The 26,274-nt window shown below is 38.1% G+C and overlaps 1 protein-coding gene across 8 annotated transcripts in view; it reads right to left on the reverse strand.

Annotated features, from left to right (window-relative positions):
* The window catches only part of Pard3 (par-3 family cell polarity regulator), a 575,898-nt gene that overhangs the window by 128,948 nt on the left and 420,676 nt on the right, over positions 1–26,274 (reverse strand). For 7 of the 8 annotated variants that reach the window (XM_090319127.1, XM_090319126.1, XM_090319121.1 and 4 more), the window contains 2 exons: positions 23,415–23,525; positions 6,910–7,152 (listed from right to left, as the gene is read on the reverse strand). In XM_090319127.1, the coding sequence (XP_090175253.1) occupies positions 6,910–7,152; positions 23,415–23,525 (354 nt within the window). The remainder of the gene's footprint in view (positions 1–6,909; positions 7,153–23,414; positions 23,526–26,274) is intronic. The other variant, XM_090319128.1, reaches the window with a different exon arrangement.

Genomic DNA, 26,274 nt, shown 5'->3' on the forward strand with positions numbered 1-26,274 from the left:
ACTCTGTTTCTTTGTCTATTCCAGCTTCCAGAAGCCACCTGCATCATCAACACATGGCTCCTTCCTTCGTCTTCCAAGCAGCGTAACACCTTCCTGTCTTTCCCATTTCCCTCGTCCACTGTACATTCTTGTAATGGATTCTAGAATCTCCTCATGTTAAGACCTGAAGCTCCATCTTGCCCTGTGAGGTGCCATGCTTTGTGCACATCTTTGAGAAACATTCCTAGTACCCCAAAGGAGGCAAAGTGACACACAGAAATAGAATCAAATCTACATTAATCTATTAAGAAATGTGCATCAGCTGTGCAGCAATGGCTTCCACCTAACATCCTAGCTACTCAGAAGCTGAGACATGGAAGACCCTAGTTCAATCCTTACCTGGGCAGAAAAGTCCAATAGATTCCATCTCTAATTAAACAACCAACAACTAGACTGGTTCAAGAGGTAGAGCACCAGTCCAGAACAAGCAAGCCGAGCAAAATATGAGCCTCGGTACCAGGAAAACATAAAGTCTAGGCTAGAAAGGAGGAGAAAAACTTGGGGTAAAATTCAGACAGATGGAAGAAGTTTGGCAATGGTGGCTCAGTCCTGTAATCCTAGTTTACTCAAAAGGCTGAGATCTGAAGATCATGGTTGGAGAAACTAGCCCGGACAGGAAAGGTCCATGAGACTCTTATCTCCAAATAGCCACCACCAAAAAGCTGAAAGCAGAGCTCTGGTGCAAGTGGTAGAGTGCCAGCCTTGGGCAAGAAAAGCTCAGGGACAGTACTCAGACATCAAGTTCAAACCTTAGTACTGCACCCCCTACCAAGTAATCGGATGACATAAAGTAATTTATTGTTTAGTACAGCATGACAGACTTAACAGGTTTACAGGCCCTGTGAAGTTGCCAGCTAAGAGACAGAAACTGGCCACAAGAGAGTGATGGCATGGGCAACTTCAAGGAAATGGTGAGGATATTCGGGCTGCTCCAGAGCTGGTTAGCTGGAGGGGAAGGGACTGTCGGGCTTGGCAGGTGTGAAGTGCTCCCCTGCAGGTGAGACAAGCTACAGATCTGGAGCTGAGAGGAATTGGAAAGCAGGCAATGAGGGTGAGATGTTTGGTCCAGCCACACCAGAAATGAACCAATGGCAAGGACATGGACAGATGACACAAATTAACAGTGTCACCAACCTGCAAGACTCACACGCCAGTGAGATCTGCTACCTTCTACAACTACGCTCTCATATTTGAAGAAAAGCTGAGATAAATAATATTAAGGAAATGGAAGTAAAAATGCCATTTGACTTTTTGAATAGCAAATGGAACTTGGTTTTATGACCCGACACTTTAAAAAGAGCACATGTTTAATAACTGCCTGTATCTAAGAAAATTAGTTTTGTTCTGTTTGTCAGACTTCGTTTTGGCACCGCTGGATTCCATTTCTAATGGGGAAAAAACAAGTTCACAAAGGTCTTTTCTTTTAAAAATCGACATTTTCTCTTTAGTGGCAAAACGCATGCAAAAAGCATCTGATTATGGTATTTATGCTTCCATTAAGGTGCCCTCGGCAAGCATGGGGAGACCAGCCTACTATTTTCCTGCTATTTAGGTTTATAGCAGCACAGTTCCTATTTTATTTCAATTATATTTGAGGACAATACACTCAGGGTGGTAAATCATTACATGGTGACAGCAAACGTCCATTAGAGCTGTCTTTCTGGGGAGTTTTTAAGTATAGCTTCTGGTGTCTGGACATAAAAATACAAATTGTATGGTGTCCTCAAGTAAAAAAAAAATATTGGTCAAGATTTCTTCATGCTTTTGTTAGAATTCAAAGCACTCTGAATTTTCTAAGTTGGAACTGCATAATTTACATGAAAGAAACTTTTTGGTATTGATGTTTAGGGGTAACATGATATGCATTTTTAAAAAGTATAATGTCTACATCAGGAATGCCAGAATAGAGCTCTAAAGTAAGTCACAGGTGATTTCACAACGCACATCAAGAAGATGTTGATAAAATGATTCATTTAATGAGTTTCCACTTTTCGCTCTTTCTTTTCACTAATGTAAGAGTTCTCACTAAAATACCTAGCTAATCAGGAGGTTAAGATCTGAAGATTGTGGTTCAAAGCCAGTCTGAGGGCTGGGAGTTTGGCCTAGTGGTTAAAGTTCTTGCCTAGCATGCACGAAGACCCGGGTTCGATTTCTTGGTACCACATACATAGAAAAAAGCCAGAAGTGGTGCTGAGGCTCAAGTGGTAGAGCTCTAGCCTTGAGAAAGTCCAAGGACAGTGCTCAGGCCCTGAGCTCAAGCTCAGGACTGGCCAAAAAAAAAAAAAAAGCCAGTCTGACCAAGAAGGTTCATAAGATTCTTGTCTTCAATTAACCAGAAGTGGAGCTGTTGGTAAGATGGTAGAGTGCCAGCCCCAAGTGATAAAACTAAGGAACAGTACTTATCCCTTGAATTCAATTCCATTACCTGCACACACACACACACACACACACACACACACACACACACACCCTGGTTTTCCAGTTTGGATAGACCATTTACACTATAATTAGCCATTTCTACTGATTGATAATATAGGTCAGGATATTAAGGAGGGTACTTTAGGACTGTCTAGGAAAAAACACACTTTCTAGGTTCTTTTTATACAGCCTCAACTTGAAAAATCGGTTTCTGAATTCAGCCTGTGTTAGTTTTGCATTAATATCATAAATAGTAAAGAGTCAATTATCAGTTTATAAGGAGAAGTTTAGTATGATGCTTAGTTTTGGAGGTTTCAAACCAGCCTTTAAAGTTCTACCATTTCTCAATAGAACCATGGGCTAGAAACCAAGACTTTGTGAACATTCCAGATCCACATACCACTATCCACTGTTACAGGTCTTAGAAGGAGGATTTGTGCTTGCCAGCCCCACATCAGGAGCAAACTGTAGATGACATTTGAGAAGTCTAAGTGTTCCTCTTCCTTGGAGCCTTGCAAGCTTGGAATCAGCAGGAATTCTACATTCATGCACAACAAAGTCCTCCAAACCAGGCTGGTAGCTCATGCCTGTAATCCTAGCTACTCAGACTAAAATCTGAGGTTTGCAGTTAGAAGCCAGGCCAGGCAGAAAAGTCTGTGAGACTCTTCAATTAACTAGGAAGTAGAGCTGTGGATCAAAGTAATAGAGCTCTATCCTTGAGCAAAAAAGCTCAGGGACACATCTGGTTTAAAAAAAAAAAGGATTTTTTAAAATTAAAAATAAAAAAAAAGACTTCCAAATCCTCCAAGAAGAAATAGAAGTTGAGTGAGAGACCCTGTGTTTTATACCACCATCCTTCCACTCCCTCTCAGATGATGTATCACAAGTCTCCAGAACATTCTTTAAGTGTTTATACTGTTGGACCAAACAGGAATGCTTTATGCTGACCCCAGTGAGGCTTCACCTCAGGAGAAACTGTTCATGATACTTGATTTATGGAAAAGACACAGAGATCAAACAATTTAATAAGCTAATATCAGCAGAAACATATCTTCACACTTTTCTATTTGTTAACTAATGAAGACTCAAAATATGTATTCACTTTTCTGTTCTTCCTTGCTCAGGTTTTCTGCATCCATGTGAGTATGGCTTGCTTTTCTAGGAAAACTCTTCTACCATGTCCTTGCTTCTTAAGGACCATGCACAAAAATTAACACAGTTGACCCTTCCCAAAGCCTGATGAGATGGATTCCATTATTAACCTTATTTTAAGATGAAGTTAATTAAATAGTTATATAGTGCACAATAGGCCAAGAACAATGTCAAGTTTGCAGGTCCTATAGGCTTGATCTAGTATGTTACACTCAGATTGCTTTATACCAGGATTGTCCATGGAAATAGGAGTTGTCAGTGGACAATCTCTAAATTTCAAAAATTAAAGTAGGGGATGGGGATGGTGGCACACACTATAATTCCAGCTATGGGGGAAGCAGAGGTAAGAGCATTGTTACGAAAGGGCCAGCCCCAGTGAAATTCTGAAGTTTTATCTGAAAAATAACAAAAGCAAGAAAGGGGTTTTAAGTTTTATGCTTCCATTAGGATGGTTGATTTTTTTTAAGTTGATAAGAATATTCAAGATTGTCCTGCAGGTACGTTATTTCATTGTGTGAATTTAAGTTTACAAGCATGAAACCACCAAGAAATGCGACTTCCACTGCTCTGCTTAATGGTGTCAGAAGCCAAGTTGCACTTTTTATGTATAAGTGATGCATCTTTATAATGTGTAAGGCCAAAGATAGATACAAACACACCAAAGAATACAAAATCTGGAGACAAGGAGTGAACTGAATTAGCACACAGCTCTTTGGGGAGAAGGCCTAATGGAGATGAACCTGTCATTATCACATTCATGATCTGTACAACAGTATAAAGTCTAACAATAAAGTATTAGCCGCATTAAATAAATGTTCCTCTGAACATAATGGCTTGTTATTCTGTTGGTATTTTACTTTGTCAAGATGTTTCATTTCGTTGTTATAGATTGGTTCTAAACAGAAGGAGTTTCATTCTACTTTATTTTATATATGTTTAGGAAACATGTAATCAAAGCAATTTAAAGCAATACTACAGGGTAAGACATTTAACAATTTTTTTAAACACCAATCAGGTCTGAAAAACAATTTTTAACAGCTTCTTCTCAAACAATAAAAGACAGCAGAAGTGACAGGATTCCCCCCACCCCAATTCAAAGACGCACAGGTGAAGAAGTATCTGACAAGGGCAACAATTTCCTTTTCCCATTTGTAACGCCTTTCCTTGTGTGTGTGGGGGGGGGCGCATATAATTCCTGCTTTGAATTTTATTTTGAAAGAAGATTCTTTTTTTTATCACAAATTCATTGTTTACTTATTCTCTTAGAAGCAAGAAAACTCAAGTTACTGTACTCTTTTTAGTTTTATTTTTCCAAAAGATGAATTCTAGCTCTCTCTTAGTAAGGGAAGAGGAGAGTACTTTAGAAGAGTGCAGAAACTCTGGACAGGGAGAGGGTTCTGAGCAGGGTAAGCCCTTGGAAAACATCAAAGATCAAAAATCTCCAGGAGAGATTCACAGAGGACTAGGCTTTAAACTTTTTTTGGGGGGAGGGGGGAGTAAGGGGGCAGCTTCTGGATTTGAACACAGGGCAGGTGTATTACCCTTAAGGATTAACTCTTGTACTCAGGAACCATTTTCTGTCTCAGGGAGCCAAGAGATCCCTGTGACCACAGCTCTGACCAATCAATAAATGACACACTGACTGATTTTTCTTTTTAGTTCCTCTAGAAGTTAGTAACAAGCAAGGCCCATGTTTCTGCTGTTCTTTCTCCCAGGAAAAACAAAACAAAACAAAAGAAAAATCCACACAACTTTCAATGGGCCTTCAAATGTCTGATCTTCCACAAGTAGCTTTCACAAATGCAGCTGAAAGCAAGTAAAAAGCTTTTAAAGAAAATGTCACTGTCGCAGACAGTGACTTCTTCCTTTGTTCCTTAATAAGTATGTAAGGCTTCTAGATGATGATAACACAAGGGCATAAGTAAACCTCAAGCTGTCCAGTTACCTCCATCACCCCTAACAGTCAACATCAAAGAGACATACTATGATAATGTGTATAACACAACAAGAGGAAATCCTAGGACAATAATCTGACTAGAGTTTTGCTTTGGAACTGCTTCTTCCTCTGCTACTTGGTTGTTTCCTTTCTGCTCACTTGTTATATATATATAAACTTATATTAGAAATATAAGTCAGTAACTAAAATATACACTGCTTACAAAACTGTAACAAACCAAATAAACCTGGGAAATGAAATTAATCTGATACATCTTTTGTTTGGGTAGAGTCCTTAACTAGAAGCATCCAGGCAGGACCAACAGTACCAGCATTAAACTTAGAGCAAGGTAAGAAATGCACATTTTTCGACTCTACCAGCACACTATAGATCAACAGATCAAGAGTCTAGAAGAATAATCAATATTTTACACAGCTTTAAGAGAGTCCCAATGTACACTGATGCCTGACAACCACTGCTTTTAAGTGAAACTATTTATAATGTACAAGTCTGGTTCCCATATACAAGCCACCTTTGAAAGATGATTAGTGCACTGTTTATGACAATGCCACATACACATTTGATATAAAAGGAAACGAATATGATTTTCTCCAGGAGCTAAATTCCCTATGGTGCTTGCAAATATAAGTGAAATGATAGGGAAAGATCTGTTTAAGATGGTTTCAATTAAATTTTGAAATTGCTATATTATCGTCATTTATATAAATATACAGGTTAATGGGATGTAGCCATTATTAAGTATATAAACAATAAATATATAGCCATAGCCACTTACATTTATATAGCTATGAAAACGCAGTCACTAATGTGCTGGTACTATTTTTGATGAACACAATTCAGACCTGAGATTATGAACAAGCAATTTGTAAGCAGGATATACGATGCTTCTTATATAGCAATTGTTTCATAATACAAAATTATGCTGCTAAAAAGTGTGGCCTTGCTAAATCATAACTGGAACAAATCATGTCATTCTCCATCTATTTAATTACCCCAGCTAGAGGCTCTCCTAGCAATAAGAGCAAATATTGCTTACGGAGAAGAGCCATAATTTCAAGTTTGCTTTTTATTTGAGTTATAAACTAAGGAAAGGCTGGTTCTCAGGTCTAAAGCCATTTGAAGAGCAGATGAAATATGTTGAAATCATTAGAAAAGCTATCCAAACGTCTTGCTGCTCTTTTCATTACGCTTCAATTTGTGTAACTCAAGACTTGGGGATGCAGGCACATTTAAAAACCATTAATAACAGGCAGATTTGAAGACTGAAGAACAATCTACTCCCTTGTGAAAAATGATGGGAAAGTTGTTTGAGAAGCAATGTGGAAACCACTGCTGGAGCCTACCTGTCTGCAGGTGAAGCTTTGGAATTCCGAGGCTTCTTTACTTGGGCATACAAAGCATCCATCATATGACCCTCTCTTGGGCTCTGGGGTCTGGTGTTGAGCGCCAGCGAGGCTTCATAGGAAGACATTCCCCCATACATCAACTCATCATCACAGCCAAATGTCCGATGAAAATCTTGGATTTCAGCGTAGTCACGTTCTCGGGCCTGGCGCTCCCTAAATTCTCGAGTTTTGGCTTGAATCCTGTAAAATTACATCAAAGATGAGAGAAATTATTTTCCTTCTCACAACCGTGTACTGAGACATTCATCAAACTATGCTATAAAATATTTTTTGTACATGCAGCTACAAGGAAATCAGTGGTATAAATGATGGTACAAACATTTTAGGTTATCAAGTAATGTCTTGGTGTTTAAAATGAACCATGTCAAGATATCAGAATCATCATGTCAGTTTTAATTTTAAATTCTTACCTAGGAAATGACATTTAAAAATTTACCACAAGGGGCCAGGAGTTTGGCCTAGTGGTAGAGTGCTTGCCTAGCATGCACGAAGACCGGGTTTGATTCCTCGGTACCACATACATAGCAAAAAGCCAGAAGTGGTGCTGAGGCTCAAGTGGTAGAGCTCTAGCCTTGAGAAAGTCCAAGGACAGTGCTCAGGCCCTGAGCTCAAGCCCAGGACTGGAAAAAAAAAAAACAATTTACCACAAATAGCTTGTTTCTGGCATCTCCTTCATTATTACCTACAATATTTTTAGGACAAAAATTGATTTTAAAAAGTTAATATATATATACTTTATGTATATTGAATTTGTATCTTAATTATTATAAAACATAAACATCAACTATACTATGAAGCTTAAACATGAGCCTGTACTATAACTCTTTATTAATGGCAAAAAAATCAAGATTTCAGTTTAATAACATTGATTTCAATATTATGTAGTATATACAAAAGTAGGAAATTTTGTATTTGTGTACTGGCACTGGGGCTTGAACTCAGGAACTCATGCTCTTAGCTTTTTCAAACCAGGCTGGTACTCTACTACTTGTGTCCAAAGCTCTACAGCTGCCTTTTGGTGGTTAATTGAAGACAATAATCTCATGACCTTTTCTGCCCAGGCTGGCTTCAAATCACAATCTTCAGTTTCCTGAGTAACTAGAATTTTAAGTAAGAGCTACCACCACCAGGCTGAACTAGAAAACTTCAAAAGAAAACTTGTCTGCCTTTAAACTAAAACACAGACTTTCTGTGACTATTTTTTGCTGAAGATACGTTTAGTTTGCTAAGACTTTGTTGAAATACTTCAGATATTCTTCAATTTAGAAATATATAGTAGCACTGCTGAAAGAGGTAGGATGTGAATCATTTAGCCCAAGTATACAATAACAGCTGATCAAGAAAATGTGGTATATAAGCCTGGCATAGTGGCTCACACCTGTAATCCTAACTACTCAAGAGGCTGAGATCTAAGGATCAAGGTTCAAAGCCAGCCTGGCTACAAAAGTACCTGAGACTCTTATCTCCAATTAACCTCTAGAAAACTGGAAGTGGTTTGGCTCAAGGGTAGGGTGGTAGCCTTGAGCTAAAGAGTTCAGGGACAACATCCAGGCTGAGTTCAAGCCCCATGACCCACAAAAACAAACAAATAAATAAATAATGTGGTATATATATATACACACAAGAGAATACTTAAATATAAGCTGGGCACGGTGGCTCATGCCTGTAATCCTAGCTACTCAGGAGGCTGAGACCTGAGGATCTCGGTTCAAAGCCAGCCCAGGCACTAAAGTACATGAGACTCTTACTTCCAATTAATCACTAGAAAACTAGAAGTGGGGCTGTGGCTCCAGGGATAGGGTAGTAGCTTTGAGCTGAAGAGTTTAGGGATACCACCCATGCCCAGGGGCTCAGGGACAGTACCCAGGCCCAGAGTTCAAGCCCCATGACTGACAAAAAAAAAAAAAAGAAAAAAATACACACACACACACACACACACACACACAATCAAATCCTGTCATCTGTGATATAGACAAAACTAGATAGATGATACATTAGGAGTCAAATACAGAAAGACATACCCTGCACAATCTGGTATATACTTGGAAACTTAAAAGTTTGTCCCATAAAACCTTAAAGACTTTTTTTTAAAGACTTTGTCATTGAATTTTTTTACCCTATTGTTATTATAGAGGCAATGTACAGAGGGGTTACAATTACATGAGTCTGTTCCCTCATTCTCTCCCAGTGTCCCAGTCCCATTTTTGTGTCTCCACACTTTCATGAATGTCCAGAGAGCTCCACTGCTGCACTTTTTCATGTTTTCCCCAAGAGTTCTGTACCTTCCCTGACATCCTCCCAAAGATCTATGCATGAATACACCATACATAAAGAAGGCAGAACCATCAAAAACTAAAAGAAAAAGTCTTTTGTTTATATACCTTGGAGTTTGTTTCAGTATATGTATTATTTTATATAAATATGAGGATGCACTTAGGTTGTACTTTTGTGACTATCTCCTAAGAGCATCCTCTTTTGTGAGTATCTAGAATCCTGTGTCATTTGTCTTATTCCAGTGCACTTCAGATCTAACTTCCGCCTATCAGAGAGAATATGTGCCCTTTGTCTCTGATCTTGGCTTACTTCAATATGATTTGTTCTGGTTCCATCCATTTTCCTGCAAATGACATTATTTTATTCTTTCTAATGGTTGTATAAAATTCAATTGTGTACAGGTACCACATTTCTTTTTGATCCACTCAGCAATTATGGGGCATCTGCTCTGTTTCCTTATCTCGGCTATTGTGAACAACACAGCAGTGGACATGGATGAGCAGGTGTCCTTATCCTATCCTAGCTCAGGATGCCTATCCTGTGTATATGCCTAGGAGTGGTATGGCTGGGTTGTAGGGAAGGTCCATGTTTAGTTTTCTAAGGAACTGCTAGACCACCATCCAGAGTGGTTTGTACTAGTTTACATTCCCACCAACTGTGCAGTAAGGTTCCTTTTCCCCTACAACCCTGCCAACACTTATTATTCAAATTCACACTGTTGGCCAATCTAACAGGGGTGAGACGGAACCTCAGAGTTTTGATTTGTATTCAGCACCACTTCCAGTTTTCTGGTGGTTATTTGGAAGATAGCATTTCATGGACATGGACTTTTCATACTTGGCTTGGAACCGGGATCCTCAGATCTCAGCCTGCTCGGTAGCTAGGATTACAGATGTGTGCCACTGGTATGTGGCTTGGCTTTAATGTCCTAAAAACAAAGTTGTTTGCTGATTTTTATGTTTGAAGTGGTCTTCTGATACTATGATACGTAAATAGATATTCATAAAATCCAGAAAAGATACCAGAATCCAATAAAAACAGCACAAACAGGGCAATAGAGAGCTACAGGTCAATATCTTTCACCAACACATCAGCAAAATTACTTAAGAAAATATTTGTAATTGCAGCATTATTTACCATAGCTAAGATGTGGAACCAACCCAGATGCCCCTCAGTAGCTGAATGGATCAAGAAGATGTGGTACTTATATACAATAGAATTCTATGCTGCTATCAGAGAGAATAACATTGCCCCTTTTGTAAGGAAATGGAAAGACTTAGAAAAAAATCATATTAAGTGAAGTAAGCCAGACCCAAAGAACCACAGGCTCAATGGTCTCCCTCATTTGTAATAATTAGTACACAACTGGGATTCTCCTAACAGAGGATCACAATAGTTCAAAAGCTATGTATATAAGGTCATACAGCATGAGACTAATGAAATGAACTCTAGGATATGAAAACAAGAGGTCCATCTTTGTGACTGTTGTTCTTAATGTATTAGATGTAGTTATTCCTTTTCTCTTTTTTCCACTTATGGTTAATCTCATGTGGTTACTGTAACTGATTTTGTTACCTGATATATTGTATACACATTTATTTGTTTATGAAATAAGGAAGGGGGAAGCAAGATGATGGGGAGGGAGGAAAAGGGGGACAAAAACATGAGAAGAGGTATCAAGGTTTGAGAAGTAATGTACTCATTACCTGATGGATATGCCTATAACCTCTCTCTACATTATCCTGACAATAAAATACAAGAAAAAATATTCACAAACACAAGTCAATAACACATAAAATCAGTTCTACATGATGACCAATAGTGTTAAATGCAGGAATAGAAGCTTAGTTCAATATGCAAATTTTGATCACTGCAGTCTACTATTTAACATGCTAAACAAGAAAGGTCACATGAGTATATCAATTGATACAGAAAGACATTTGACAAATTCAACATGGATCCTAATGAAAAAATTCCTCAAAAAAGTTAGAAATAGAGTGGGACTTTGTAAAATTCATGAAGAATACCTTCTAATTAATTGAATTTCCATAACGTATAATAGAGAATGTCTGGGTGCTTTTTCTCAGGATCAGGAGTGGGGTAAAGACATATGCACTCTGAACTGTACTTTCACATGGTCCTAAAGAGTGAAATAACATAGCCAAGGAAATGAAAGACACATAGATTGACAAGAAAGAAGGGCAGGTGGGCGGACGGACAGACTGATGGACAGAGAAACTTCATTTGCAAATGACAAGTTACTCAACACAGAAAATCTCAAAGAATTTATAGCTATCCTGTAGAGATATGAACAAGTTCAGTAAAGACACAAAATACAAGCTCAACACATAAAATTGTATTGAATTTTCTATGTAGAGCCATAAACACAAAAATGCTGAAATAAAAAAAGCACAGAGGTACATATATATCAACACACTAAGCACTTACAGTTAAGCATAAAAATACATGTCAGTCTTCAACAGAAAAACAAAACCCCAAGATCCCGAATTCCTCTGGTACCAACATAAACACACACACACACACACACACACACACACACACACACACGCACAAACCAAGAGCACCAACCTTGAGTAAAAAAAAAATACACAGATCTGAGCATGGAAAATATCATAGTGCTGAAAATTAATAATTCTCCTGCAATAAATTAAAGACTTTACAAAATGGAGAGAGACCAGTCATGGAGGGGAAGACTTAGGTGGTTAGTCTATATAGATATGTAGGCTTAATAAAATACCTATTAAAATATCTGCACAATTATTTTAGAATTTATTCTAAGTTTTGGATACATCCCCGTATCCAAAGGAGCTGGCTGTTGGCACACAGGAGTCCATTCATGCCCTGCCCAGCAGATCAGCAAGCAATGTGTCTAGGCCATGAGAACAACCAAAAAACTCTTTCATATTCCCCTAAACTTCCTCAGAGGCCCTTGCTTGCTTAGTAGAGAAAATCAATGCTTTCTTATTACAAGAGAATATGAAAGACTTGTGTCAGAAGAATTCTAGATTCTGGTAAATATAATACAGACAAGAGAAATTCTAATGTCAAATGTATAATTTTACAATTATACATCGTTTGTCCATTTAAGAGCATTTATAATAGTCTGGGATGTTCTTATAAGAGCTGATTATCTCAGTACTGAATATTAATGATGAAAAGTCTATATGATTCACAGAGAATTTAATTATTTGCAACATACTGTCTTTTTAACTGATAGTCAGAAAAAAAAAAAAAACAAAATACCGACAACCTAGCCAAAAGAGAGAAACACTGGGCTATAATCTGGGATATATTCACTGGGCTATAATCTGTAAATCCTTAATCTAAAGATCTATTGGTAAATGGAGACAGGGTCTTAGCCACAAACTGGAACTGGACCTGCAACTCTTGATCCTCTTGCCTCCACCTTTGCTGTAATTCCTCAGCTAGAATTATAGACATGCACCACCATGTTCTAAGCCTCAATTATGGCTTATCTGACAAACCACTTTAGGACTATATTTGCTTACTATATAATCATCACTGAATCATAGGTAATATCCTGAGCATTCACAGAAAGTCACTTTTGGGAAACTGAGGACATGTGGTTGTAAAAATGGACAGAAAGATAATTATATACCTGTGATCTTAGCTACTCAGGAGGCTGAGAAAGCTGAGATCTAAGGATTGCACAGTTTGGAGCTAGCCTAGGTTAGCATCTGTGATCTTCAATTAACTACCAAAAAAAGCCAGAAGGGCAGCTGTGGTAGAATATTAGCCTTGATCAAGAAAGCTCAGGGACAGTTCAAGTCCCATAGTGCGCGCACACACACACACACACAGGCACACACACACACACACACACAGGCAGACACACACACAGGCAGACACACACACACACATTATATGAAGGTAAAAATTCTGCACATAGATAACCTTCAGAAAATCAAATGAGGGTGGCCTAGACTGATTTATAGATACCTAAACTGTATGAGAAGCTAGAGTTCGTGAAGAGTGACCATGATTTAGCTGACAGATGGGGAAGAGTAGCCCTCTACCCAGTGACTTCCAGAAGAAAACAGCTCAAGGGAGGCACACACCTGGAGCCACCCTCATACCGATTGTACATAAGCTGCAATATGCTTATTGATAGGGTCTGGATGAGAATGTTCTTTTTTCCAAATGACAACAAAACGTAAGTCAATCCATGGTCAGTTTTTCTAAAGAAAAGCTAAGCCACATTATTCAGGAAGCCCAGCTCTCAATTCCTTTATTTTACCCCAAAATTTGTGAATTAAGATTGACTGCTACCAATTCTAAATTTAGTAAGCATAGTATTAATATTATAGATAGAATTAGTTGTACAGTATACCTAAAGTATAGAATATCTACGGTACAGAGTATCTTTAGTATAGCCAGATGTGGTGACTCATTCCTATAATCCTAGCGATTCAGGAGGCTGAGATCTGAGGATTAAGGTTCAAAGCCAGCCCAGGCACTAAAGTCTGTGAGACACTTATCTCCAATTAACCACCAGAAAACGGGAAGTGGAGCTGTGGCTCAAGGTATAGGGCAGTAGCCTTGAGCTGAAGAGCTCAGGGACAGCGCCCAAGCCCATACTCCAAGCCCCACGACTGACAAAAAAATAAGAAATCTATAGTATATCTATATAGCTATGGAATATGGTGTAGAATATCTATAGTATAAAATACCACTTTTTTCACTCCAAATTCTAATACTTCAAGAAATTATATTCTCATTGCTCATCTCATTGTCATCAAGAGATTGTATCCCCAAAGTTCTGAAAGCTGTTTGGACCTCCGCTTCCATGCAAGCAGCTTACACCCACGCTAAGAAACTTAGCAGAGCCCTGCACCCCAGAAGGCCACTGGGCTATCAAGGACGACTGCTGCAAAGGACAGCGACCCTGTTTCTCAGCCTGAACAGGTATGTGCGTTCACGCCAAGAAGCCTTCTGTGCAAATGGCACTGGAAAATTAATTTTAACAACCAAGATGCATTGTAATTTTGTGAGTTTCAGTGAGCTCATTAAAACAAAATCAGTAAGAGACGAAGTGATCTAAAGAATTATACCTCTTTGCATGTGTGTATATAGTACTGAGGACTGCAGTTGTTCCTCTCAGTTGTTAGCCAAGTGCTCTACCATCTGAGCCATACTTGTTCCTGTTGCTTTTAGCTTATTTTTCAAAGGGAGTCTTGGACTTGTATTTGTGTGGGCTAGCCTCACAGTGAGCTCCTTCTTCTTCCACATCCAACCTAGCTAAGACCACAAGCAAGATCCACCATGCCTGGACTCTTTCTTACACTCTTTAGTTCACCTCCCTTGTATGTTTATTTATTAAACAGCATTTTGAAAAGGTACTTTACAGCACTACTAAACAGCTATATTTATATCATTTCCCTCTTTGTGGAGAAACTTAATTCAGAAAGAAAATTCATATATCACTTAAGGTAGAAACTATTTTCAGTGTCCTAATACAAACCGTATGGTTTCCTAAGGAAGCTTTTGTAATGCTGGTCTTGGAGTATAACTCAGGCCTGGGTGATGTCCCTGAAATTTTTCTGCTCAACACTAGTGCTTTGCCACTTGAGCCATAGATCCACATCTGGCTTTTTGGTGGTTAACTGGAGATAAGTGTTTCACAAACTTTCCTGTCTGGGATGGCTTCAAAAAGTGATCCTCAGATTTCAGCCTCCTGAGTAGCTAAAATTATAGGAGTGATCCACCAGTGGCCAATCCTTAGAAGGCTTTTCTTTTTTTAAGAATATAATACGGCTGAGAATTTACTGGTTGCAGACAGTCCCTGCTGTGAAAACCTAGCCCTGTGACCCCGAAGTCATGGTAACCTCTCAAATGCAGGAGTCACCAGTTCTTCTGAAGTCAGATTGTGGTTTAGCATTACATATCCTTATTTATCTTGGACCAACCCTTAGCAATGAAAAAAGTAACGGATTAGTCCCAAATTTAGCAACAGAAATAAATATCTATTGCTTTCTGCATCTCACAGAGTCCTTCCTGGTTCCACACAAGAGAACTGTTGTAAAGTTAGTGTTAGTGCTCTTAATTCAGGGTTATTCTACACTTGAAACTGAGAAGAAAAACAAAACAGCAAATTCAAACTTTTTATATAGATTTTTAAGTTAGTAAAGAACCTTATGAATTTGCTCAAACATAAATATTCACACCTGTTTTTCAAAGCCTTTTCCATTATGATAATGAAGTTGCCTTGAACTTGCATTGAAAATAATACACAAAATAATGTAATATACTAAATAAAGTAATAAGGTTAATTTCTTTCCTGCTGTCAGTAAATTCACACTAGCAGTCTCTCTTCAGCTTGACATCAATTAATGATTTTAATTCCAGACTCTTGTCAGTGCTCACCACCCTTTTCTCTAATTAAAATGGATGATTCAGGAAAAAGATAAAACACACAAGACTTCTGTTCTTGTAACATTTCTATTCATTAGTATTTGTGCTCTTACAATAAATGGCTTTTAGCACTAATTGCTGTAGAGTAGAATGGGGGAAAAAAAGCTTTATTTTTGTGACTATGAAGCATAGTCTTTACATATCCAGAAAAGCTACAAGGAATGGGAACAATCACTATTGAGCAGCCAGCTCCTCCAGACAGAAAATCAATGTGAACTGAAATCACTAGTTCCTTATAAAATATCTTTGCCACCCAACCCAGAGACTTCAATAATCGAAATTGGCCCTTGATTATCTTCCTCCCTCTCACCTTTCCTTTCTCCCAGACTCCTTTATTCCTTTATTCCCTTCTTTCCTCCCTCCAGCTTCCCCCTTATCTTAGTTTTCTTTCTTGTGCTGGGGCCCTGAACTCAAGGTTTTTATACATGCTAAACACATGCTTTATGCATGCAAAACACATGCTTTATACCTTCATGAGCTACACTCTTAGCCCTCATTAATAGCTTTAATTAAAAATCCAGGGCTGGAGATATAGCTCAATTGGTCCAGCATGTGTCTAGGCCCTAGATTTGACCTAAAGTAAAAGACACACACACACACACACACACACACACACACACACACACACACACACACACTCACACATGTATGTAATCCCTGGTTCAGAAAATGATATAATTTTTTCCCTTTTTTAAATTTATATTTTATTGTAATTAATAGAAGAGTTACAGTTATATTTGCCATATTATAATAATTTTTTAACCCCCCTCCCATTCTGGGACTTGAACTCTGGGCATAGGCACTGTCCCTGAGCTTCTTTGGCTCTAGGCTAGCATTCTACCACTTGAGCCACAGTGCTACTTCTGTTTTTTTTCTGAAGAGTTTATTGAAGATAAACTCTTGCCTGAGCTGGCAAGAAAATCAGATCTCAGCCTCCCGAGTAGCTAGGATTATAGGCGTGAGTCACCAGAGCCTAGCCTCACAGTCACATTTACAGGATGTGGGTACTTCCATCCATGTGAAAGCCCCCTAAAATGATTTCCAATTCAAACATGCCAGGCACATTCATTCAGCTCTCATCAGACATCAGGGTACACTTTCTAACCTCAGTCTCTGGCAACCAAAATAACTGTAACTATTCTATCCTTAGCCTTAATTTCTTCACTATCAAACTAAGTGGTGACCTTCTACAAAGAGAATTAACTGTTTCATTAAAATTCTTGCTCAATTACGCTCAAAATGAAATAGTAATTTTTAAAAATCTCGGTGAAACAAATCCCATGAATTGGAGCTGGCCTGTCAAATGGATTCAAGAGGTCACAGTAACTGTGAAAAATACAGTATTTTTTTCACCAGAAGGCTAATTTTTATTTCTCAATAGTGCTACGGATGGTAGGCAAATGCCTACCCTCACTGAGATACAGTCCCAGCCCAAATGATTAGCTTTCAAAAAGTAATCTGATAGTGGCATTTCCATATTGCCTTGTGCTCCTGCTCAAATGTTTCTTACTCCTATGATGTCCTGAATCTCCCACAACCAGTGAAAAGAGCTATGATACTATAGCAAGAGCTACCAAACAATCAGAACAAAGCTGTGAGAAGAGCCCTGGAGTAAAGGCCACTGCTGGCTTCCCTGGATTCCTCTTTGAGTTCCCTCTTTTGATGGAGTGTTTCCATACTTTTGGGTGTTTTGTTTTGTTTTGTTTTGAATCATAGCTGTCTTCAGTTTCATATGCAATTAGTCCATTCACAAGCTCCGTTACCTCGGATTGCCTGATAATATGCAATCTAAAAAGCAAGGAATGTCCCTAAGGAAATAAACTTGAATCATCTGCTGGAAAAATGGATACCAAGTGTGATGACAAGAGTGACTTTCTCAAACCTTTAACTACCCAAAGCAAACTCTGAGACTGCTGCTAAACTAGAGAGAATGACAGTGAATGGGAGCTGAAGACAGAAAGGCTCCACAGCATTGCTGGATGCCACACCAAGAACTGGGAGTCTGCCACTTAACAGCTGGACTAGTGTAATAGTCTATCATTAAAAAAAAAAAAACACGTGATTTTAAAGAGCAGCTATAGCAACAGATAATGCAAAGTGTAAAGTTATGTGTTTCTTTATTTTTTTTTTTTTGTTTTCCAGTCCTGGGGCTTGAACTCAGGGCCTGAGCACTGTCCTTGAACACTTTTTGCTCAAGGCTAGCACTCTGCCACTTGAGCCACAGTGCCACTTCCAGCTTTTTCTGTGTATGTAGTTCCAGGGAATCAAACCCAGGGCCTTGTGCATGCTAGGCAAGCAGCTACTAGGCCACATTTCCAGCACCAAATCATGTATTTCTTTAGTAGACTTTTCATATGCTGGGAAGATTTCATAAGATATTCATTAATTTGCTCATATCTCTAGTGCCCTTAAAACACTTCCAAACAACTTACAATGTACCTAAAGATAATAATATGGCAATACTATTTGTTGAATAACTACAAAATGCAGGTCAGTTAGCATTATTAATTCTCATTTCAAAGAATAAATAACATATGAGATTGATACAATTTGAGAGCTGGTGAATTAGGCCAAATATGAGAGCTAATATTTCATCTTTCAGGTTATCTTTCTAGCTGTCTCTTTTTCCCCCTATCCATCTAAATGTTCATATAGAGTAGGCCTTGAAACAGGAAATATTCAAGATGATTATGTAAGAATGCACAAAACACCTATGTGTGGGCATATTGAAGTTACATCTATGTGAGACAGGATGACATGGCTGTATGTTAACAGGAGGCCTGGGTTTGCTGCTGCTGTTGTTTTGTGTGTCTATATTGAACAAACACCATGGCTGTGTGCATGCTAGATAAGCATTCTATCACTAAGATATACATTAGCTTTAACATAAACATTTCCTATTTTAATTTTATGCTACTCCCAATTTTTTCTAAGGTTCAACATTTTAGAACCAGAGCTCAAAGTGTGAATTTTGAACAGGGGAGAAATATGTGGGCATGAGACAGCTGAGAAAGACAAGCAGTAATGAGAGTCCTGGATACACTATCAAGAGGCGAGGAAGTGAGCTTGCAGCTCTATACAATGATCATTGCCGCTTTCTCCAGCCAGCAGGATTCACTGAAGCCAGAAATCAGGACTGGACTTCACATCAGGATTACCAGATGACTTTTTTTTAACATAAACATAAAAAGCAACAAGTAAGCAACAAGTAATCTACTGAGAAGATGATTTTGTATACCTGTCTTGGTGGTTGACAATGGATGCTAACTTAGTTGAGATACTGAGAAACAAGGGAGTGAAATAAGTATCAATTGGTTCAAGTAGTTTTCAAATGCAGAACCGTTCTTTTGTTGCTATCTGCCATCTGGAAACCACTGGACCACACTGCTTCATAGTATTCTTTAAACATTCGTGGAGATATTACTGAAGTGAAAACATAAGCGATCACACACCACTTGTGATGCTCAAATAAGTCTGTTACTGTCTCACAGTGGAAGCTTGGTGGACCTGACACATCTACATCATCTTATCAAACATGTTCAATTCTCATTTTGAAGCCCAAACTGTTCACGGGGTGGAAATGAGCCAAAGAGAGATGCTGTCCTTAGACAGGCTTGCCAGAAAGAAGAGCCATAATAAGCACTATACTCACATCATAATAAGCTATACTCACATCTTCTTTCAGGGGCCTAATCCACCTCTAATAGAAACAACCAGAGTACCTAAGTTCAGAGAAAAGAAGTTGAAACACACATCTCATGAATAGTTAACTTTATTCTTGGTATCATACCAGATACCAGATCTTCCTCAGGAAGAGATCTGAACTACACAGGCTAAGGTTGTATAGGCAGAACTACTAAAGACAGATCGAGCTACAAAGTTCTTCCTCACCTATTGATTTTACTTGGACAACACAAAAACAAGCCCCAAGCTCCAGAATTAGGGGCTAGTAAAACAAACAAACAAACAGGAAGATGTTAGAAAGAACGAAGCCAAACTTAGTCTCAGGCTAGAATGTCATTTTCTCTCACCATCAGAATAAATCTTAACATTGTAGGAAAAACATTTTAAGTTAAAGTCATGGCCCTTTCAGTTTTTCAATATTTATGTCTTGAGTAATATTCAGGCTGTGCAGATGTGTGTGGGCAAGAAAATATTTTGGTCCTGGGACATGTCGTAACTCATAACTAAGGAATGTCAAGCCTTCTATTTTTATATAGAATCAACTGGAGTAATTTTTGAAAATCAAACACTTTAGTGGAAAATAATGATACATAGGAGCTGCTTTGCTACAAGTCAGCAGAGGGGAAAGGCCACGTTGAAAATACGCAAGTGACTGTTTACTTTTATCTATTCTTCCAACTACATTTTCCCAAGGAAGTTATAGTTTCTATCTTCAGAAGGAACAGTGCTAATGCCAAAGGCCAAACACAGAAAAGACTTAGATTAAAACCACAGCACTAACCACCCACGAACCTCAGTAAGTTTCATGTATCCATCTGCTCTATTGTACAATCTAAGAGTTTAAATAACACATACTTATAAGAAGTGGTATTAAAATACAAAGTGCAGTAATTTTCTTAACTATGAGCCTAATTGATTTTTTAATGGACCAGTCACTTGTTCCTTGACCCTAAAAGACTTTTTATTCTAGGCCTCCTGTACATGGTAAATTCATAATGATCAACCTAGTTCCCTGAAGTATTCCATCATTAGAGGTACAGAAAAAGAGATTAAAAGCCAAACTCAGAAGTGAGCTATGCCTCAGGCAAATTCGTAATACAAGTGAAACCACTGTATGCCTGGAAATATTTGAATATGCATTATAAAAACATTTTGGAAAATGTTGATAGAATTTCTTCACTGAAACCCAGAAGTCACCTTAACCTGCAAAGAAGGAATATTCACAATATGAAAAATGTTTCAGGATTAATGGAATTAATGGCCTTTGGCAGATTTCAAGAGATGGAAGTAGAATGTTTCTTTCTGTTGTTCTAAATGCACTCTAACTAAATGACAGGTTTGCCAGTGGATAAATCCGAGTTCATGCATTTATTTGATATGCTTATTTTTTTTTTATTTTTTGCCAGTCCTGGGCTTGAGCTCAGGGCCTGAGCACTGTCCTTGGACTTTCTCAAGGCTAGAGCTCTACCACTTGAGCCTCAGCACCACTTCCAGCTTTTTTGTATGTATGTGGTACCAAGGAATCGAACCTGGGTCTTCGCGCAGGCTAGGCAAGCACTTTAACCACTAGGTCAAACTCCCGGCCCTGATATGCTTATTTTTAAGGACAAGAAACTCTTTCAGCATGAAAATAAAATGGAAACTCCTAGGGAAGAAGAATGGGACAAGAGGAGCAGAGAGAAGACAGGAAAACAGAGGGGACATATATGATCAAAGAACACTGTGTGTATGTATGAAAATGCTACAGTCAAACCTGTTATTTTTTAAAACTGGTATATGCTAATGAATAAGAAAAAAAAAAGAGTTCACAGACCAGAAAACCTTCTATTATAGAAGTTTATTGTTTTGGGTAATTTAAATATATATTGCAGATACTAGAATCACTATGTACCATGACCTAGAAATATCAAGCTTATTAATGTGCTTCTCAACAGGTGAAATATTTTGTTAGAAATAAAAACTGAAGCTGGACATCAGTGGCTCATGCCTGTAATCCTCAGTACTAAGGAGGTTCATCTGAGGATTGTAGTTCAAAGCCAGCTTGGGCAGGAAAAGTCCATGAGACTCTGGTCTCCAGTTAACTACTAAAAAACCAGAAGTGGACCTGTGGGTCAAATGGCAGAGAGTTAACCTTGAAACAAAAAGAGCTCAGAGACCCAACCTGTGCTCTGAGTTCAAGCCTAAATATGGGCAATCAATCAATCAATCAATCAATATAGCTCCAGTGCTGTGGAACAGTTCTTGCCTAGCATGTGGCCTGGGTTTCAAATAAGTAAATCAAGAAATAAAAATTGGGGAGGAACCAGAAGAGTAAACCCAGTCTGGCATCATAAACTAAAACTGCATACTATTCTCATGTATATGTCTTGTACCATGAGAAAGTATAGAGAATCACACTTTACTTAAGAGACAAACAAAAGCCAAAGCTCTCTAAATGTATTGGAAACATCAGTGAAGGCTGAACTCTGGTGGCTCATGCCTACTCAGGAGGCTGATACCTAAGGATTGCAGTTTAAAGCCAGCATGAGCAGGAAAGTCCACGAGACTCTTATTTCCAATTAACCACCAGAAAACCAGAACTGTAGCTCAAAGTAATAGAGTGCTACCCTCGAGTAAAAGAGCTTAGGGAAAGCACTCAGGCTCTGAGTTCAAGGCCCAGGACCAACAACAAAAACCCACCAACCGCCTTCCCCCAAAAAGTGAAAAGCACCCAAATTGTTTTCTTTTAAAGAAAACTGTCAGGTTAGAGATATGGCTCAGTGATAAGGTACTTGTCTTTAACTGCTAAGAATAGGACAGAAAGCATCCCATCTTTAAATGTGTTATAAGACTGAACTTGACAGCCAAGGTGTAGGTTACTGGGTAAGTTTAGGACTTACAAGATGGAGCTGTCTACCTCCAACCCCCTCTCCATCAAGGTATGGGGATTACTCAGAGTGAAATGGGCACAATGCCCTTGAATAAGAAATGCCAGGACACAATCTCCCTAGCAAAACAGTGAAGGCATTCTTACTCCCTGGAATTCTGGTGAGAAAAACTCTAATCACTTATGAAAATGACTTTTAGGGGCTCCTTAACACAACTCTATTAATTCATTTCATTGGTCTTATGCACTCTCAATATGGATTATTTCAATATGATAACAATCCTTCTAGAAGACACAAAAAAAATAGAAAATGTCACAAAATGTGAAGACAGGGACATGGAAGGAGAACAAATGCTACATCGTAAAGAAAAAAAAGTGTAATAGGGAAAAACGAAGGGCTTTGAATTCTGACAACTAACAAAAAACATTCAAAATGAGATAGAAAAATTCAGATAGTTTTATTTCCTGATAGATAGTTTTACGAATTACTAAGACATACTATACGTTTTAATTGTTACATTCTATACAGTATATGTAATATATTGTATATTACCCATAAATTACATGTTTGTAATATTATATATCATATAATATATACTATACAGTATTTTATATTATCATGTTATATGTTATAGATTAATGATGCAGGATTAATTTTTCTAATTTTGAAACTAATCAAGAATTTAGCTGGGTGCTGATGGCTCATACCTATCATCCTAGCTACTCTGGAAGCTAAGATCTGAGGATCACAGTTTGAAGCAAGCTCAAACAGGATAGTCTGTCCCAATTAACTATTGTGCTAGGCTTCAGCACAAAAGCCCAAGGACTGTGCTCAGGCCTTGGGTTCAACCCCTAGAACTGACACAGAGAAAAACTAAAAGCAAAAAACAATATGTATATATTCATTTAATATGCTCTCCTATCACCTATTTAAAAAATCTTAACTAAAAACATTAAGGTCTACCTCTTATGCATCAATAGATATAAAGGTTTCTTCTTTTCCTTAAAAAAATCTTTATAATATGTTTACCTCATAACCATCAGTATTTAAATTGACACAGAAAATGCAAGTGAATGCAGAATATTTACACTGTATAAAAGAAAGTGGAAAGGAAGGGGAGATCCTCCATGGAGGGAGGTTAAATCAAGTAGTAGCTGGGTCTACCTCTCCTGCTCCTGCTTCATCCGCAGCCTCTCTTCTTCTGAAGTAAAGGAGTCTTGAATTTTTAGTCTACCAGTTTTCTCAATCTTGTCATCTTTTCGATGTTTGCCAAACCTGTTGATAACAAAAAGTTCTAGCTCGTCAATATATACAAAGTGAATTGTCTTCTTTTGGTCATCAAGATGAGTGAGTTCGTACTCAGTAAAACATTAGCTTCTTTAGAATATGAAAATGAAAAAAAAGGTCTCCTACATTCATCATGCAGTCAGCACATCAATAATTTTCAATAGGAATATTTTAGATATTTTTAATTAGAGCATTCCAGAGAATCTTTTTTTTTTAAAATGGCTTCAATACCCAGTCTTCATTTGACAGGACCAAACAAACTAAACAACAGTTTCAGCTTATCCTCATGAAATAAACTCTAGGACAAATGTACTGGAATGAGTTTTTCTAAGCAATAAAGAATGATAATTCATAACCACCTAATTTGTAAACACCTCTTCTATATTTAAATGACCAGGTTTATTGGAAAGATTCATCATGGTTCAAAAACTGACAAGGCCACATTTGCAAGGTTTAAACCACAAAGGATAATTTACACTGCTATAATACTTTGAGGCTTATTAAACTGAAGGCTTTCATGCATTTGCATCAAGTGCTCTTCTACACTAATGAAAGGTAATGGCTCAATGTGGCATCTTTGGCTTGGAAATCCACATCTGATCAAAAACAATCATAAAGAACAAACATGTGTTTCTTTGAACAATGACCTGAAAACTTCTATATTTGGTCCCTGACTTGAGGCTTTTAACAAACAGTAACATTATTCTGACATCCAAAATATCCCAGAAATCACACACTTTGATATCAATTCTCTTTACTGCTGCTGTTTTGTCATTAAAGTCTGTGACCTGGGGTGCGTGTTCTGTAGAGCCATCAATCATATTCATGTACACTGACTTTCCAGTCACCAGATATTTCAAAGGAGAAAACTATGACAGTTGACAACTAAGCACTGATAAAATATACTGAGTATTTCTACCTAAGGAGAGCCAGGAATCTGGGTTATAGTGAAATTTCCCATCAAAAAGGAGAAGAAAGAGGTGTGCTTCAAGACATAAGAAAGACAAGGAATATTTCAATTCATGGAATGGTCAGGGCACAGGTCTTTTTTTGTAAATCAATAGAAGTCTTCTGTTAAACGTGTTTACAGATGAAGTACTATAAGACCTGTTATGGTAATTGAGGTAATACTATTTGTGAAGAGGCTTATGAACAAGAAAGGAAGGCATTTTTGAAATGTTAAGACAGAAAAAAGTTAAAATACCACCACCAGTTCCTTCAAAATTACGTGCTATGATATTGGAAGCAATCAAAATTGGTTGCAAATTAAGAGCTTTTCTGCTCAAGATTAGCACTCTACCACTTGAGCCACAGCTCCACTTCTGGTTGTGTGTGTGTGTGTGTGCGCGTATGTGTATTTGTGTACAGTTAACTGGAAATAAAAGTCTCCCAGACCTTCCTGCTCAGGCTGTCTCTGAACCAGAATCCTAAAATCTCTGTCTCCTGAGTAGCTAGGAGAACAGACATGAGCCACTAGCAGCCAGCTTGTATTGAGCTTTTAAAGATAACAAATGCAAAGCATTAAAAATGAAAGACTTTGTTTTATTTCCATCAATATATCAATAATGCTTCAGAGTTAAGTATAATGATGGACTCTATAGAATGAATGAATAAATGAAAGAACAAAGATAAAACGTGAATGTCCTAGTAGGAATCAACATTTAAACCAAAGTGTTCACTCACTGGGGCCATTTACTAGGCAGTAGAACTCTCTTATTTAAAACATGTAGGTGGTGAACACAAAAGAAAACATCAAAACTATGGAGTTTCTATTCTGGCTTCCATTCTAGAAGTGAGGATTCCAGAGATGAAGGAACACACAATGCAATTGGAGAAGAAAGAGTGAGAAGGTGGGTGAATTATTATACTTTCCAGAGAGCTGTCAAAGATGAAGTCCCAGGTGACAAAAGTAAGGAGCCTAACAAAGTAAAGGAGGCCACCACGTTGAGAAGAAAGAGCAAGCAAAAAGGCCCTGGGTTACAAGGAGACCAAGTTTTCTTTGAGGAAAGATAAGGCTGGGGAAAGTGAAAGTGATAAGGAGAACTGAAGAAGAGAGGTCGCCAGGGTCACAAGGCAGGACCTTGTAGATTGCATAAGACTTTGGATTTTATATCAAGACAAAAAGCCACAGAAGGAGTCCCATTAAATGAGTTGGCTGGGGAGGGAAGGGCATTTTCTTGTGACTGACTGATGAACGTACTGTGGTGGATACACAGCTGAAAGCAGGCAGATTGGTTCAGATGCTCTAATAAGAAAGGTGTAGCAGGGGAGACGGACAGAAGTGGATGGTTCTGCAAATTCTTTGATACAGCAGGAGAAATTAGTATTTACAAATGGGAAGGTCATGGATGTGAGAAAGGGCACTGGTGTCTGCACAACCAAGCCAAGTAACTGGAAAAAAGGAATTGAGATCCTAGCAGAGTCACAGAGAAGGTTAAGGGACTGCACAGAACTGGACAGGTTAATATGAGTAGCATCAGCATGTAAAAATCACAGGACTCTATTTTCACCCTGAAAATTCCACCACACTGCAGCATCTGGAAGAATAAACTGTATTAAATTCCAACTTCTACATGGCGGCCATGGTTCAACGGGTAAAATGCCTGCGTAGCAAACACAGATCTTGAATTCAAATCCCAGTACTGCCAAAAAAAATGAACTAATAAAGGAAATATGTTCTAAATTTTAGAAAAGCATAAGTTCAAATTTTTGTATATCAAATTTACTTACAATTAGA

This window comes from Megascapheus bottae, chromosome 26 (assembly GCF_031878675.1).
Source record: "Megascapheus bottae isolate mThoBot1 chromosome 26, mThoBot2.hap1, whole genome shotgun sequence".
NCBI lineage: Eukaryota > Metazoa > Chordata > Mammalia > Rodentia > Geomyidae > Megascapheus > Megascapheus bottae.